At 42.8% G+C, this 14,176-nt stretch overlaps 1 protein-coding gene across 2 annotated transcripts in view; it reads left to right on the forward strand.

The window, feature by feature from the left end:
- POU6F2 (POU class 6 homeobox 2) overlaps nt 1–14,176 on the forward strand; it is a 393,997-nt gene that overhangs the window by 277,110 nt on the left and 102,711 nt on the right. For both annotated transcript variants that reach the window (XM_063304155.1, XM_063304156.1), the window contains one exon: nt 6,042–6,358. In XM_063304155.1, coding sequence (XP_063160225.1) covers nt 6,042–6,358 — 317 coding nt within the window. The remainder of the gene's footprint in view (nt 1–6,041; nt 6,359–14,176) is intronic.

Below are 14,176 nucleotides of genomic sequence, written 5' to 3' on the forward strand. Positions count from 1 at the left end.
TCCTCAAGTTGGAACCCCGTATTTTTAATACTGCTTTTTGTAGTCATCACTTTGCACAGTACTTATCAGAGTATAATCACTTTTCAGCACAACTTCAACTGACCAAGTATTCTGGTGGCAAGTATTTTACTAGTACATTTTTCCTCAGACTGGAGAATTAGTGTGGGCAATGAGGCTTTATAATCAAATTTGCAGCATTCCTGCCTGAATATGGACAAATTTGATCACTGCTCAATAAAATAATGCATATTTATATAACATGCTTCAATACCTGGCATCTCTGAAATGTACTGGAGAATGAGAAGAATTGTACTGGAGAACTTGGGCAGGTAGAACCAGTCAGAACAGATTGGTCCTTTCTAACTGGTGTCCTCCAGATGTGATGGAATTTCAAATGCAAAATCCAAATATAATTTTTTTGTCCATGTATTTCAAAATTTATAAAATATTTGTAAGAATTCTCAATACTCCTTTAATTATACTGGAGCATTATTCAAAGTATATTTAAAATGAAATATTTTCTCTCACTGAAATCAATTGGATTTAAAATTAGAATGAAACAGATTACATTAACGTAAGGCTTACTTTGTGTCACTCCTGAATTCTAGCACTTCGTTGAAATCTTTATCTTATTTATTATTCAAATTTAATTACAGCCCATCTCCCCCAAAAGAGGGACTCTGGGCGGTTTACAATAAAATCCAACTATAATCCTAAACGTTAAAATCTCATAAAACCAAACACATAACAATTATTATAAAATGCAATAAATACATATAAAATCCAAGAGGGTATAAAATTTTGAGCTGGTGGGAGGGCCTCTATGGTGCGAGCCACCCCCAAGGATGGTTGCCCACTGTCCCACCCCAGGCGAGACAGCAGAACCAAGTCTTCAGGGCCTTCCGGAAGGTCAGGAGTGAAGGGGCCTGCCTCACCTCCGGGGGCAAGATGTTCCAAAGGGTGGGGGCCACTGCAGAGAAGGCGCGTTTCCTGGACCCCGCCAGATGAAATTCTCTTATAGACGGGGTCCGTAACATGCCCTCTCTGGATGATTGGGTGGGGCAGGCTGATGTAATAGGGATGAGACGGTCCCTCAGGTAACCTGGCCCCATGCCCTGTACGGCTTTAAAGGTGATAACCAACACCTTGCATTGGACCTGGAACAAACTGGCACCCAGTGCAGCTCACGCAGCAAGGGTGTTATATGTGCTGACCTAGGGGCACCAAAAAATGGCCTGCGCGGCTGCATTCTGGACCAGCTGAAGCTTCCAGATACTCTTCAAAGGTAGCCCCATGTAGAGCGCATTGCAGTAGTCTATATGGGAGATGACCAGGGCAGGAGTGACTGTTGGGAGGGCCTCTCGGTCCAGGAATGGGCATAACTGGCGCACAACCCGAAGTTGCGCAAAGGCCCTCCTGGCCACAACTGCTACCTGCTCTTTGAGCAGGAGTTGTGAGTCCAGGAGAACCCCCAGATTACACACTGAGTCTGTATGGGGCAGTGCAACCACATCCAGAACTAAAGATGACAATTTCCCGGAAGGCAAGGCGCTGTCAATTCACAGCCACTCTGTCTTACCAGGGTTCAGCTGAAGCCTGTTGTTCCCCATCCAGACCCCCACAGCCCCCAGGCACTGAGAAAGGGCAGTCACTGCATCACTTACCTCACCTGGGATGGAGATATACAATTGAGTATCATCGGCATACTGATGGTACCTCATCCCGTGGTGACGGATGATCTCACCCAGTGGTTTCATGTAGATGTTAAATAAGAGAGGAGAGAGAACTGAACCCTGTGGTGCCCCACAATGGAGGAGTCGAGGGTCGGATCTCTCCTCTCCTATCACCACTGATTGGGATCGGCTCTCGAGGAAGGAGGTGAACCAGCACAGAACTACACTGCCGACCCCCAACTCACTGAGCCTTCCCAAAAGGATACCATAGTCGATGGTATCAAAAGCCGCTGAGAGGTGGAGAGCAAGGATGGATGCACTGTCTCCATCCCGCTCCCACCAGAGATCATCCATAAGTGCGACCAATGCAGTTTCTGTCCCATATCCTGGCCTGAAATCTGACTGAAAGGGGTCCAGATAATCCATTTCATCCAGAATCCTCTGGAGTTGTAACGCCACCACCTTCTCAACCACCTTCCCCAAAAAGGGGAGGTGGGAGACTGGACGAAAATTGTCCAGCACAGTTGGGTCCAGAGATGGCTTCTTGAGGAGGGGGCGCACCAGCGCCTCCTTAAAGGCCACCGGGAACACCCCCTCCCTCAAGGATGTATTTACCATCACTTGGACCCAACCACGTGTCACCTCCCGAGCTGCCTTCACCAGCCAGGAGGGGCATGGATCTAACTGACAGTTGGTGGCATTCACAATCTGGAGGATCCTGTCCACTTCCAACAGGATCAAACTGCTCCCAGATAACAAGGCTAAAACGTTCCCTTGGCATCTCCTCAGACCCTGCTTAACACATGGAGTCCAACTTGGAATGGATCTGAGTGATTTTATCCTGCAGATGCTCAGAAAGCTCTTCTGCACAGCCCTGTAGGTGGGCCACTGGGCCCATCTTCCCCAGAAGGGTACGTGTGATCTTAAACAGGACCATTGGCAATCTGCAGATGCTATAAGAGCGGAGAAATACTGCCGTTTTGCCGCTCTTACCGCCACAAGGTAGGCCTTAATAGAGGCTCTAGCTTGTGTTCCGTCAGATTCAGTCTTCGTCTTCCTCCAGCGGCGCTCTAGACGTCTCTTACACCTCTTCAAAACCCTCAGCTCCTCCATGAACCACGGGGAGTGTCGGGTTGAATGAGGCAAAAGGGGCTGTACAGGTGTGATCCTATCCAAGGCCCCGGCCACCTCCCTATTCCAGGCAGCAGCCAGGGCCTCCGCTGGACCGTGCAGCAGATCCTCGGGTATAACCCCCAGCTCCTTCTGAAACCTCACTGGGTCCATCAGTCGCCGGGGGTGGACCAATCGAATGGTTCCAGCCTCCCTGTGGAGGGGGGCAGCATAAGAGAATCTCAGGGCCACCAGGGTGTGATCTGACCATGACAATGGGGATAGATGTAGCTCTCCCCTCAGATTACATTGCCACCACTCAGACAAAAAAACCAAGTCCGGAGTGAGACCGCTATCTCAAGTCAGGTCCCGGATAATCTGGAACAGGCCCATGGCTGCCATGGTAGCCATGAACTCCCGATCCACCTCTGAGGCACGCCCCAGGGACGGCAAGTTGAAGTCCCCCAGAACCATAAGTCTGGGGAACTCCACCACCAACCCTGAGACAGCCTCCAGCAGCTCAGGCAGGGAGGTTGCTACACAGCAGGGAGGCTGGTACAGTAGCAGCACTCCCAACTGTTCTCAGGAACCCAACTTGAAAAACAGGGTCTCACACCCAGCCACTTGTGGGGCAGGGCCCCTGAAGGCCACCAGAGACTCTCAGATGACAACAGCCACCCCTCCTCCCCTACCCTGGTGTCTCGGCTGGTGCCACATCTGAAACCCAGCTGGGCACATTTCTGAAAGGGCTACCCCACCTACTGGGCCCAGCCAGGTCTCAGTGATACATGCCAGGTGTGCCCCCTCCTCTGCGATCAAATTGCATATGAGGGGGGCCTTGTTGTTAACTGACCTGGCATTAAGGAGCAGCAGCCGGAGACCAGGTTCCTCAAGGATCTGCTGTCCAGGGCCTGGGTCTGAACTCGGAGGGCCGGAACACGCCACCGGTAACAGACACTGGGGGCGTCTTCCCCGAAGATGGCCTGCCCTCCAGTTCCCATCATAACATCCCTGACCCGTCACCACCTCAATGGTACACCCCACCCTATACCCGCCAGAATTTCCAGGCCCAGTTGCCTCCACTCCCAGACCTCCAGAAACCCTGGATGGAAATAAGGGTCTCCTTCTCCACTCACCCATCCCCAAAACTCAATCAACGGCCAGGCAGTGGCCTGCTCCACAGCGCACCAGCTAATGCTCTCAGTGCTGCAGAAGTCTAGCCAATACTCCTCGCACTCTCCCTGTACCCCCCCTCAGCCTCTCTCACTGGTCGATGGGGAGGCACCCATCCATTCCTGTCCCCCCCCCATCTCTCACACAGGGGGTAAGCACTCTCACACACAACCACACATAACCACACACCTCTGGACTCCCCCTACGTCTCTCACACTCGGAGGGAGTACCATATGCACACTGAAGGGACCCTCTTAACTGCCTGCCGTCTCTGGGCAGATTGGGGGGTGACCCACACGCACACTCTGGACTATTTCCCTCCCGTCGCCTCCCCACTAAGATCTTCGTCCAGGGAGGCTCTGGCACTAGGGTCTAGAGTCCAAGGAGCTCATAACCCCTGTCGTCAACCATACCACCAGGGCCCCTACTAATGTCCTCCGTCCAAAGTCCAAGTCGATCAGAATCAGCCCCTCCACTTACATATCTTAATCTGTTTTATTCTGAGATACAGCTTTATTTCTTTGGCACTATGCATATGGTGTCATGTATAATCATTTAGTACCTCCAGGCAGGGCTGAACATTAGCAATCAATCTTATTTTATTTTATTTCTTTTAATATCCTTCACTAGTACACAGAACATGGTTGCTATAAAACATCTGTAGCAAATTTAGACTGTTTCTTCATATCCATTTGTGCAATGAGACTCACAGGAATTTTCTTCTTGTTTCTGATTGTCACTTATCTATTTATTTGAAAATATTTAAAGGTCCGTAACAGTTATCCTTTAACCACATCAGTTTGAAACAAAATGTTGGTATTTCCATTTTACTAATGGGAAACTGAAACCAAGAGGTAATGATTTGCATCTGTCTGAAATTAAAAGGAAGCTAGAATTAACTTCAATTTTTAACTTACTATTTGGCAGCTGTAAGTGAAAGCATAGCCTTAATTATTTTGAAAGACCAACTAAAATATGATATACTCAGTGGCTGAATTCACATGCTAAGCAATGGTTAGTTTAGCTTTGGTTTAGCATGTGTTAAACTTTATAAATTACCTTATTCGTGAATGCAGGCTTATGAATTGGCATGATGTGTGATCATCTCATTGTGATTTGTTCAGTGATTAAACAAAGCATATTTTAGTTGACATATGAACTCAGTTACTCACCCCTTTCAGAAAGGTTTCATGCCTTATATCAAACGAAATATATCCCATCAACCATGAATTTTTGTTTTTCAGAGGGTTTATTTCCTTTCTATTCCCAACTTTTGTTTTGTTTTGAAGTCCAGCTGAGTAACAGAGCCTAACCCACATCAAAGTATGAATGTGAGGTAACATTTAGTCACTAGTTCTGCAGACATGTCCTGTAGTCTGCAGCAGCCTTCTTTGGCCTATTCTTTTTAGATAAGTTGGATAGATTCAACTCCTAGCAAAACGATTGGTTGTGCTGACTAGGACTTCTGGGAATTGAAGTCCAACACATCTAAAGGTATCATGTTGGAGAAGTGTGATCTATTGCCTCTCTGCAGTCCCATTTTCTTGATTCTGCTCTCATCCAGAATCCATCTTTCTTTCTTCCACAGTTTACTTTGGTGTTTCCTGACCTTGACCACTTCATATTTTACTCCCAGAATTCTTGGAAGTGGCCATCCTTGATCAGGAATTCTGGGAACTGAGGTCTATTTCTGGAGTTGTTGACACTTGGAAACACTGTCTACATTCCAACTCTTTCTCTAGATATCTAAAATGTTGTTTAACTATAATTTATTGAAAAAAAAGACCATAGTGGCTAGGTTCATACAACATATTAAACAAGTTTCATACAAATCACATTGTGGCCTAGGATATTTGTGAACCAGGTCTAAGCATAGGAGGAGCAGAGTGTATTTATGGTGCAAGTTGTTACATTCTATTCATTTTTTGTTTTATAAAAATGTATCTATGCTTATGGGGCTAAGCAGAGAGGTCCAACTTCTATGTCTTCTTGTTCTTCTAACAGTGCTCCAAAGCCTAATACTGTTGTTTATAACCCTGTGAAGAAACCTTTGTAACTCCAGCTTGATCTTTTTTTCACTTGTAGCTACCTCATCCCTGAATTCCCAGCTTCAGCAGCTCCAGCATCTTCAGCAGCTCCAGCAGCAGCAGCAGCAGAGCCAAGCTAGCCAGCAAGCACAGGGGCAAGCCAGTCAACCCCAGCAGCAACCACCACAGCCACAACTGCCTCAACAGCAACAGCCCCCTCCACCTCCACCTCCGCCACCACAGCAGCCACAGCCACAGCCTCAGAATCAGAACCAGCCTCCTCCAGCTCAGCAAACTTCAAGCTCCCCTCCAAAACCCAACCAGTCTCCAGGACATGGTCTTCCCTCGCCTCTCACATCCTCAAACCCCCTCCAGGTATGTGCCAGATGGTCTGCTTGTGCTCTCTTACCTTATCCACCACTGTTTATCTGGTCTGTCTTTTGCTTCAATGGTTTCCAACAGGTTTCAGTCATTATGGCCTGATTTTGTTTTGCATAACGTAAGCATTATAGTCAGCATATTATGGCCAAAGCTCTGGATTACTCACTTTTTTCCTAAATGGGTGACTGACGTGACATTTCTTATTTTATCATTTTTGGCATTTCCAGAGTTTTATGGTGTTTATTTTCCCCCTGTAGCTACGGATTTGACAAAGAGTTTAGGAATGCTGTTTTTCTACATGTTTGCTCCATATAATCTTAAGAGTCCCTGCTGCCCATCACCATCTAGAGAATTTACAGTTGGAAAGAGGGAGATCCATTCCTTTCTCCAACAAATGATGGTCTTCATCATTTACATCAACTGCTTCATCTCTTATTTGTACCAGATACTGTATGTAAGTACTACATTCCTATTTGTATCTGCTTGAAGATACACACTAAAGGAGAAAAAAATACCACCAGCACTCAGAACTACAGTAGTATTCAAGAGTAAACATAGAGAACAGTCACAATTAGCAGTTTCAATATATTTTTTTAAAAAGATATGTTGCCTGGAGAAGTGGGGACAGTGGAAAATCCGAACCCACTTTGTGCCAAATGCCTCTTTTATGTTCCTAACAAATAAATCCAATATAATGGATCATAGTTAGGCTGACCATACATCCCGTTTTGAACAGAACAGTCCCATTTTTTTAACATTTCCAGACCGTCCCGTCATTTTAATATAAATGTCCATTTTGTCCTGTTTTCTTAAAAACCTCACTTAAAAATTGGAAAGTTCCTGTGAACCTGTCAGAATGCAGTCTGACTTTGAGTGGAAGGAGGGGAAGCTCAGCAGAAATGGTGGGAAAAAAGCTGCAGAGCTCAACCCAGCGGGAAACCTAAAAAGAAAAAAACAGGATCAGCTGATAGGCGGTAATCAAAGGGCGAGCCAATTGGCTCCTGCCTTGAAAGGGTGGGAAGAAAAGAACGTAAAAGCACGGCCAGAGGAGGAACGGCTTGTCAGGGACAACCATTCTCTAGACTCTCCAACCCAGCCTTGCGTCTCGCAAATGAAGGAATCCGAAGATTCCCAGCCTGAGAAAACCGGAGAAGTTCCTGCCTGCCGATCCAGCCTGTCACCCTGCCCTGCCTCGTTTTGCCATCCCAATGTCCTGTTTTTGTCTCAAGGAAATATGGTCAGCCTAATCATAGTCAAAAAGCCAAACAAGCTAGGAAAATATATTCCCTAAAACAGAGATAGCTTACAGGGCAGTTGTGGTGGTTTTTACCTTCCAAAAATGCTTGACTACAATTTCCAGAATTCCTGATCATTGGATTTGGAGGGCACTAAATACTCACAGATGCCTCTAATTCATTCAATATATCATTTGAACTGCAGATATTTTATGTAAGTTTAGTTGTAAGTGTTGTGGATCTAGTGTACATGTTAATTGCCTGATTGATCATTCTTTGGTCCCAAGTGAACATTCTGATTAAACTACAAGTTCCAGAAGTCTTTGGTAACACACCATAGATACAGCAGAGATAAACTCTTATTGTGCTTGAAGGGAAAGCTGTTTCCAATGAAAACAATAATTTTCACATTAGATGGGGAAAGAAAGAAAGTACAATCTAAAAATTCAAAGAAGGCCTAGCAAGGTAGAAATGCTGATCAACCAGTCCCTTACTTAGAATGTCAGCTTTTTCATTGGTTCCTTTCATTGTCTCTTTTAATAATAAATTATCCATTGGTGATAATTATGTCAATGTCATAAAAAGTTTTACCAGTTGATTTCTACATGTCACATAGTACAAGAACAAGCCACGTTTTCTTCCTGGCCAGTTGACAAACCTAGATGTATTCCTTTGGTAAAAGAGGGTATTGGAAGATCACATTCATACACACAGAATTTTGTGAGGAGTAGATTCTGTCATGCAGCTACACTGCTCAGGTGTTTGCCACCAACAATATGGGTCAAGCTTCTGGGATAAAGAAGGTAGCTTGGAATCTGATCATGAAGAAAGAAATTTTGAAGTTGGCTAGATAAGCTCAAAAGTTAGTGGTTAACAAACAGTTTTAGACGTTGGATTCCTGAGACTGCCTGTGGCAGGTTTCCTCACTTCCGTCTTGCCTGTTAGTATATTTAGATCTGAACAATTATTACAGAAATCACAGAATTTTACACCTTCCTCTTAAGGAAGTTGATCTTCTTTACACTGCCCCCAGGAATGCAGATAACATGAAGCTATTTTTTTTATTGTTCATAAAAATTCATAAACATAAAGAATTGTTCTTGCGGGACATCAGTGGCTGGGGTTCATCTAGTTCAATATTATCTACATCCTACACACACACACACACACACAGCCAATTTGGTGTAATGCTTAAGGCACCAGGCTGTAACCTAGAGACTGAGTTTTAGTCCTGACTTAGGCACAAAACCAACTAGGTGACCTTGGGCCAGTCACTCTAAGCCCTTTGAAGAAGGCAATGGCAAATCACTTCCAAAATCTTGCCAAGAAAATTGCAGGGACTAGTTCAGGCAGTCAGCAGGAGTCAACATTGGCTTGAAAGGATAATAATAATAATAATAATAATAATAATAATAATAATACTGATGATGATGATGATGATGATGATGAAAAGGATGAAACAATTGACCATTTGATCAGTGGCTGCAGTAAAATTACACAAACTGGCTACAACCAACATCATGACCGAGTTGCCAGAATTATTCATTGGAAACTTTGCCAGAGGTTTGGATTTGAATGTAGCAAGAACCACTGGGACCATGAAGTTGAGAAAGTTTTGAAAAATGAGCATTCGTAACATGCCTGATGTAACAGTCACTGAAAGAAGAAAATCCAGTTCATTGATGTTGCTAAACCGGGTGATTCTAGGATTGAGGAAGAGCGATTGGAAAAAATTACAAAACTGGGACCTGCAGATCAAAGTTGAACACATGGAAAAAGAAATCCACTGTTATACCAATTGTGATTGGAGCCCTTGGAGCAATACCTGAAGGACTTCTTCGATTTTTGGAAATTCTGAATTTATCGGACTTGAACACCCTAATTTTATAAAAATTCCAAAAGCTTGGAATTGCCTATATTCTTTTTTATATATATAAGATTTTTAACTGAATTTTATTAAGTTTCAAGCAAAGATAAAAATACAGAAAAACAAAAAACTACAAAGAAAAAAAACTAAAAAGGAGTGAAAGCATAAAAGAAAATATTTTTTCAAAGTTACAAAGAAGTATGACTTCTGACTTTTAACAGAAGGATATACAAAATTTTTCCATAGTCAATCCCTTACTCTATATTAAACCAAAACCACATTATTTCTATAAATCATTCCACACTGGCACATTATAAAAATCACTAAGTACAGTTTTTCCTCCCCTTGTATTAAAAGAAAAAAAAAAGAAAAATTCATATAAATCTCCTAAACAACTTCCCCCTCCCCAAAGATAACATCTATTTAATTATTCCCTTCCTACTACTATTCTATACATTTCTCTCTACTATAATAAAAATCAAACTAAAAACCACATAAATTGTCTGCCATTATACTTAATAATACAGTTTTAATTATCTTAATCTTAATAAACCCATAACCTTCCAGTAGTTTTATACCTTATTAAACTTAATTCAAATCATTAAAGATAAATGAAATCAGCCAAACCTTAAAAACAATCCAGATAAATATTCTTTAACCCTTATCCCACTTCAAAATAAACCAGGCATTTATATATCACCACAATGCACACAGAGCCTTTTCTTTAAAAAATCAAACAGCCCAACTGCCCCCCTCAAAAACTTCTATTTCTCTTCAGGAAACCTCCCCTACATAATAACCCCTTCTTTTCCATGACATTCCACCAGAAGATCAATTTCACTTATGGCTTGCAACTCGCTCTCTCCCTTAAAAAGACTTCTTTGGATGATTAGAAATGAGCATCTGTGCTGGGCTGAAAGCTGAGTTATTCTTGTCAGGACCTCTTTTGTAGAACCAGAGTGAAGTTTGTTTATGGCCTCTTTAAAAAGGTAAAGTCTCTTCCAAGTCAAGCTTGACTCCTGGTGGTTTCATAGACATATCCATTTAGATTTCCTGGCAGTAACTCAGGCATGTTTCTGTGATGTTGTTTCAACTTCCCAGACTAGCCTACAGCCCTGGTAGTCAGAGATTTCCCACTGGAGAATAGCTGAACTCAACACAGGTTAGCTTCTGAGGTTGGCCAACTACTAAGACTATTGACTCTAAGCCAATGTGCTGTAGCAGTTCAGGTGTTAGACTAGGAGCAAGGACACTTAAGGTCAGTCTCTCTCATCCCAACCAACCTCACAGAGTTGCTGTTGTGGGGAGGAAATGAAGGAAGATCCCATGTAAGCTTCCTTGAGCTCTTGGGGAAAAACCAGAAGATAAACCTAACAAATAAATAAAATAAGCCTAGGTAAATCAACAATCTTTCAAAAGGAACGTTTCGAAGAATTAAAGGATGGTTGACCAAACTACCCTCATAGCCCAAAATTACTGCTATTGGGTTGGCAACTCAGAAGCCAGGGCAATATTCCTCATCTACCAGATTTTGCCTGAAACCCTTCAGTCGCCAGTCAGCACATTGTGTGAGTCTTACAAGTGGTATATAGCAGATACCTGGCAACATTTTACATTCTGACTGTTGTAAGGCTTCTAAGAGATGTGGCCTTTTGAATTGGTTCCGTCCATTGCTTTAACTTAAATATTGACTTGGAATTAAATTCAAGAAGATAATAGCCTCCAAGGTGAATAGTCTTTATGAACTGGAACAAAGCACCTTTGCCTTGAAGAATATTAAGAGAATAAAAACCAACTAAATTAAAATTTGACAGGTTAAATTTCATTTCTGAATTCTTGATTTTTCACGTGGGTTTAACTTCTTACATTATTCAGGGGCTGTCCAAGAGGCATTGGCTTAGAACAATGCAACTGAGAAAGATAGTTACAAAATGCCAGCATTGTGGAAGGATGATTACATTTATTTCAAAAGGCTCTGAAGGATAACAACAATTATAATTCAAGATGTACAGCTATCATGTCTCCAGACAGAAAATTAAATGAAAGTGAATTCGTTATATATACCTGAGCAAGGCGCTTGACTTCTTTGGACGATTGGAAATGAGTGTCTGTGCTGGGCCGAAAGCTGAGGTACAAAAATCCTCAGAATGATTCTTGTCAGATTTCTCAATAATAAGTCACACCGTGATTTTATTATGAGTCTGTATTCAATTCAGCAGGGACAGCTGCTTTTCCAGATGGTTAGCTGTTATTGTAATTATTATTATGCCAAAGTATGCGCGTATCTCACAGAATAATTAGAGCCCTATTGATCTGGAGATTTTTCTGCTTTTTTGGTCTGATTGACTGTGTTACTTTTCCCACTGATCATGAAAATAATTGATGATTTTAGCTCGCAGTCCTTAATGTGCAAGCTCTAATGAAAAGTCCTTCCAAAAGAATACAAGATGTCTTCCAAATGCAAACCATATGATAGAAACATGTCGCCAGATAGAGGATTGGATAAATTACATTTCCTGAAGCTCCTCTGCTAGCTTTATCTCTGTTTATCAGGCTGCAGTTTTGATGTTTTAAATGTATTCCCAAGAGAAAATATTCCTGATATTTCATCTTGTCCCATGCCTTTTCATGGTCTTGTTGCTTATCCTTTCCCCCTGTCTGCCAAAACTGCAGGATGTCAGTTCTGCTCATTAGGAAAAGGTGAATAGCATGATCAATGCAATCTGAAGAGGAGATAGAGTGACAGCAGCCTCTGCATTTAGGCTGTTTATGTACCTTGATCCAAAATCAAATACAGAGATTTTGCATGGCCCTGAAAGTTATTCCTAACATACTAAAGCCTTAGAGGAACACTTTTATTCTCACTGAGCTGAGTGGGTCTTAATTCGGTGTAAGGAGATGAACAGTTACAGTCCAACTATTATATCAGAAAGTTGAGATTTAGAAGCAATTGACTTCTATAAGTTTTCCAACTTCTTCAAATCATGTTTAGTTTTCGGCACTAGTGTTAACTGTTATTAAAAACTTGTTTTTTATTCGTTCAGTCGCTTCTGACTCTTGGTGTCTTCAGGGACCAGCCCATGCCAGAGCTTCCTTTCAGTTGTCAACACCCCCAGCTCCCCCAGGGACAAGTCCGTCACCTCTAGAATATCATCCATCCATCTTGCCCTTGGTCGGCCCCTCTTCCTTTTGCCTTCCACTTTCCCTAGCATCAGCATCTTCTCCAGGTTGTCCTGTCTTCTCATTATGTGGCCAAAGTATTTCAGTTTTGCCTTTAATATCATTCCCTCAAGTGAGCTGTCTGGCTTTATTTCCTGGAGGATGGACAGGTTTGATCTTGCAGTCCAAGGCACTCTTAGAATTTTCCTCCAACACCACAGTTCAAAAGCATTGATCTTCCTTCTCTCAGCCTTCCTTATGGTCCAGCTCTCGCAGCCATATGTTACTACAGGGAATACCATTGCTTTAACTATGCGGACCTTTGTTGTCAGTGTGATGTCTCTGCTCTTAACTATTTTATCGAGATTTGTCATTGCTCTTCTCCCAAGGATTAAATGTCTTCTGATTTCCTGACTGCAGTCAGCATCTGCAGTAATCTTTGCACCTAGAAATACAAAGTCTTTCACTGCTTCTACATTTCCTCCCTCTATTTGCCAGTTATCAATCAAGCTGGTTGCCATAATCTTGGTTTTTTTGAGGTTTAGCTGCAAGCCAGCTTTTGCACTTTCTTCTTTCACCTTCATCATAAGGCTCCTCAGTTCCTCTTCGCTTTCAGCCATCAAAGTGGTATCATCTGCATATCTGAGATTGTTAATGTTTCTTCCAGCGACTTTAACTCCAGCCTTGGATTCCTCAAGCCCAGCATGTCGCATGATGTGTTCTGCGTACAAGTTGAATAGGTAGGGTAAGAGTATACAGCCCTGCCATACTCCTTTCCCAATCTTAAACCAGTCCGTTTAAACCAGTCCGTGGTCTGTTCTTACTGTTGCTACTTGGTCGTTATACAGATTCTTCAGGAGGCATACAAGATGACTTGGTATCCCCATACCGCTAAGAACTTGCCACAATTTGTTATGGTCCACACAGTCAAAGGCTTTAGAATAGTCGATAGAACAGAAATAGATGTTTTTCTGAAATTCCCTGGCTTTTTCCATTACCCAGTGGATATTGGCAATTTGGTCCCTAGTTCCTCTGCCTTTTCTAAACCCAGCTTGTACATCTGGCAATTCTCGCTCCATGAATTGCTGAAGTCTACCTTGAGCATTACCTTACTGCATGTGAAATGAGTGCCACTGTTTGATAGTTTGAACATTCTTTAGTGTTTCCCTTTTTCGGTATGGGGATATAAGTTGATTTTTTCCAATCTGATGGCCATTCTTGTGTTTTCCAAATTTGCTGGCATATAGCATGCATTATTTTGACAGCATCATCTCACAAGATTTTGAACAGTTCAGCTGGGATGCCATCATCTCCTGCTGCTTTATTGTTAGCAATGGTTCTTAAGGCCCATTCAACCTCACTCTTCAGGATGTCTGGCTCTAGCTCACTGACCACACTGTCAAAGCTATCCCCGATATTGTTATCCTTCCTATACAGGTCCTCCGTATATTCTTGCCACCTTTTCTTGATCTCTTCTTCTTCTGTTAGGTCCTTGCCATCTTTGTTTTTGATCATACCCATTTTGGCCTGGAATTTACCTCCGATGTTTCT

The sequence above is a fragment of the Candoia aspera genome, chromosome 4 (assembly GCF_035149785.1).
Source record: "Candoia aspera isolate rCanAsp1 chromosome 4, rCanAsp1.hap2, whole genome shotgun sequence".
Taxonomy (NCBI): Eukaryota; Metazoa; Chordata; class Lepidosauria; order Squamata; family Boidae; genus Candoia; species Candoia aspera.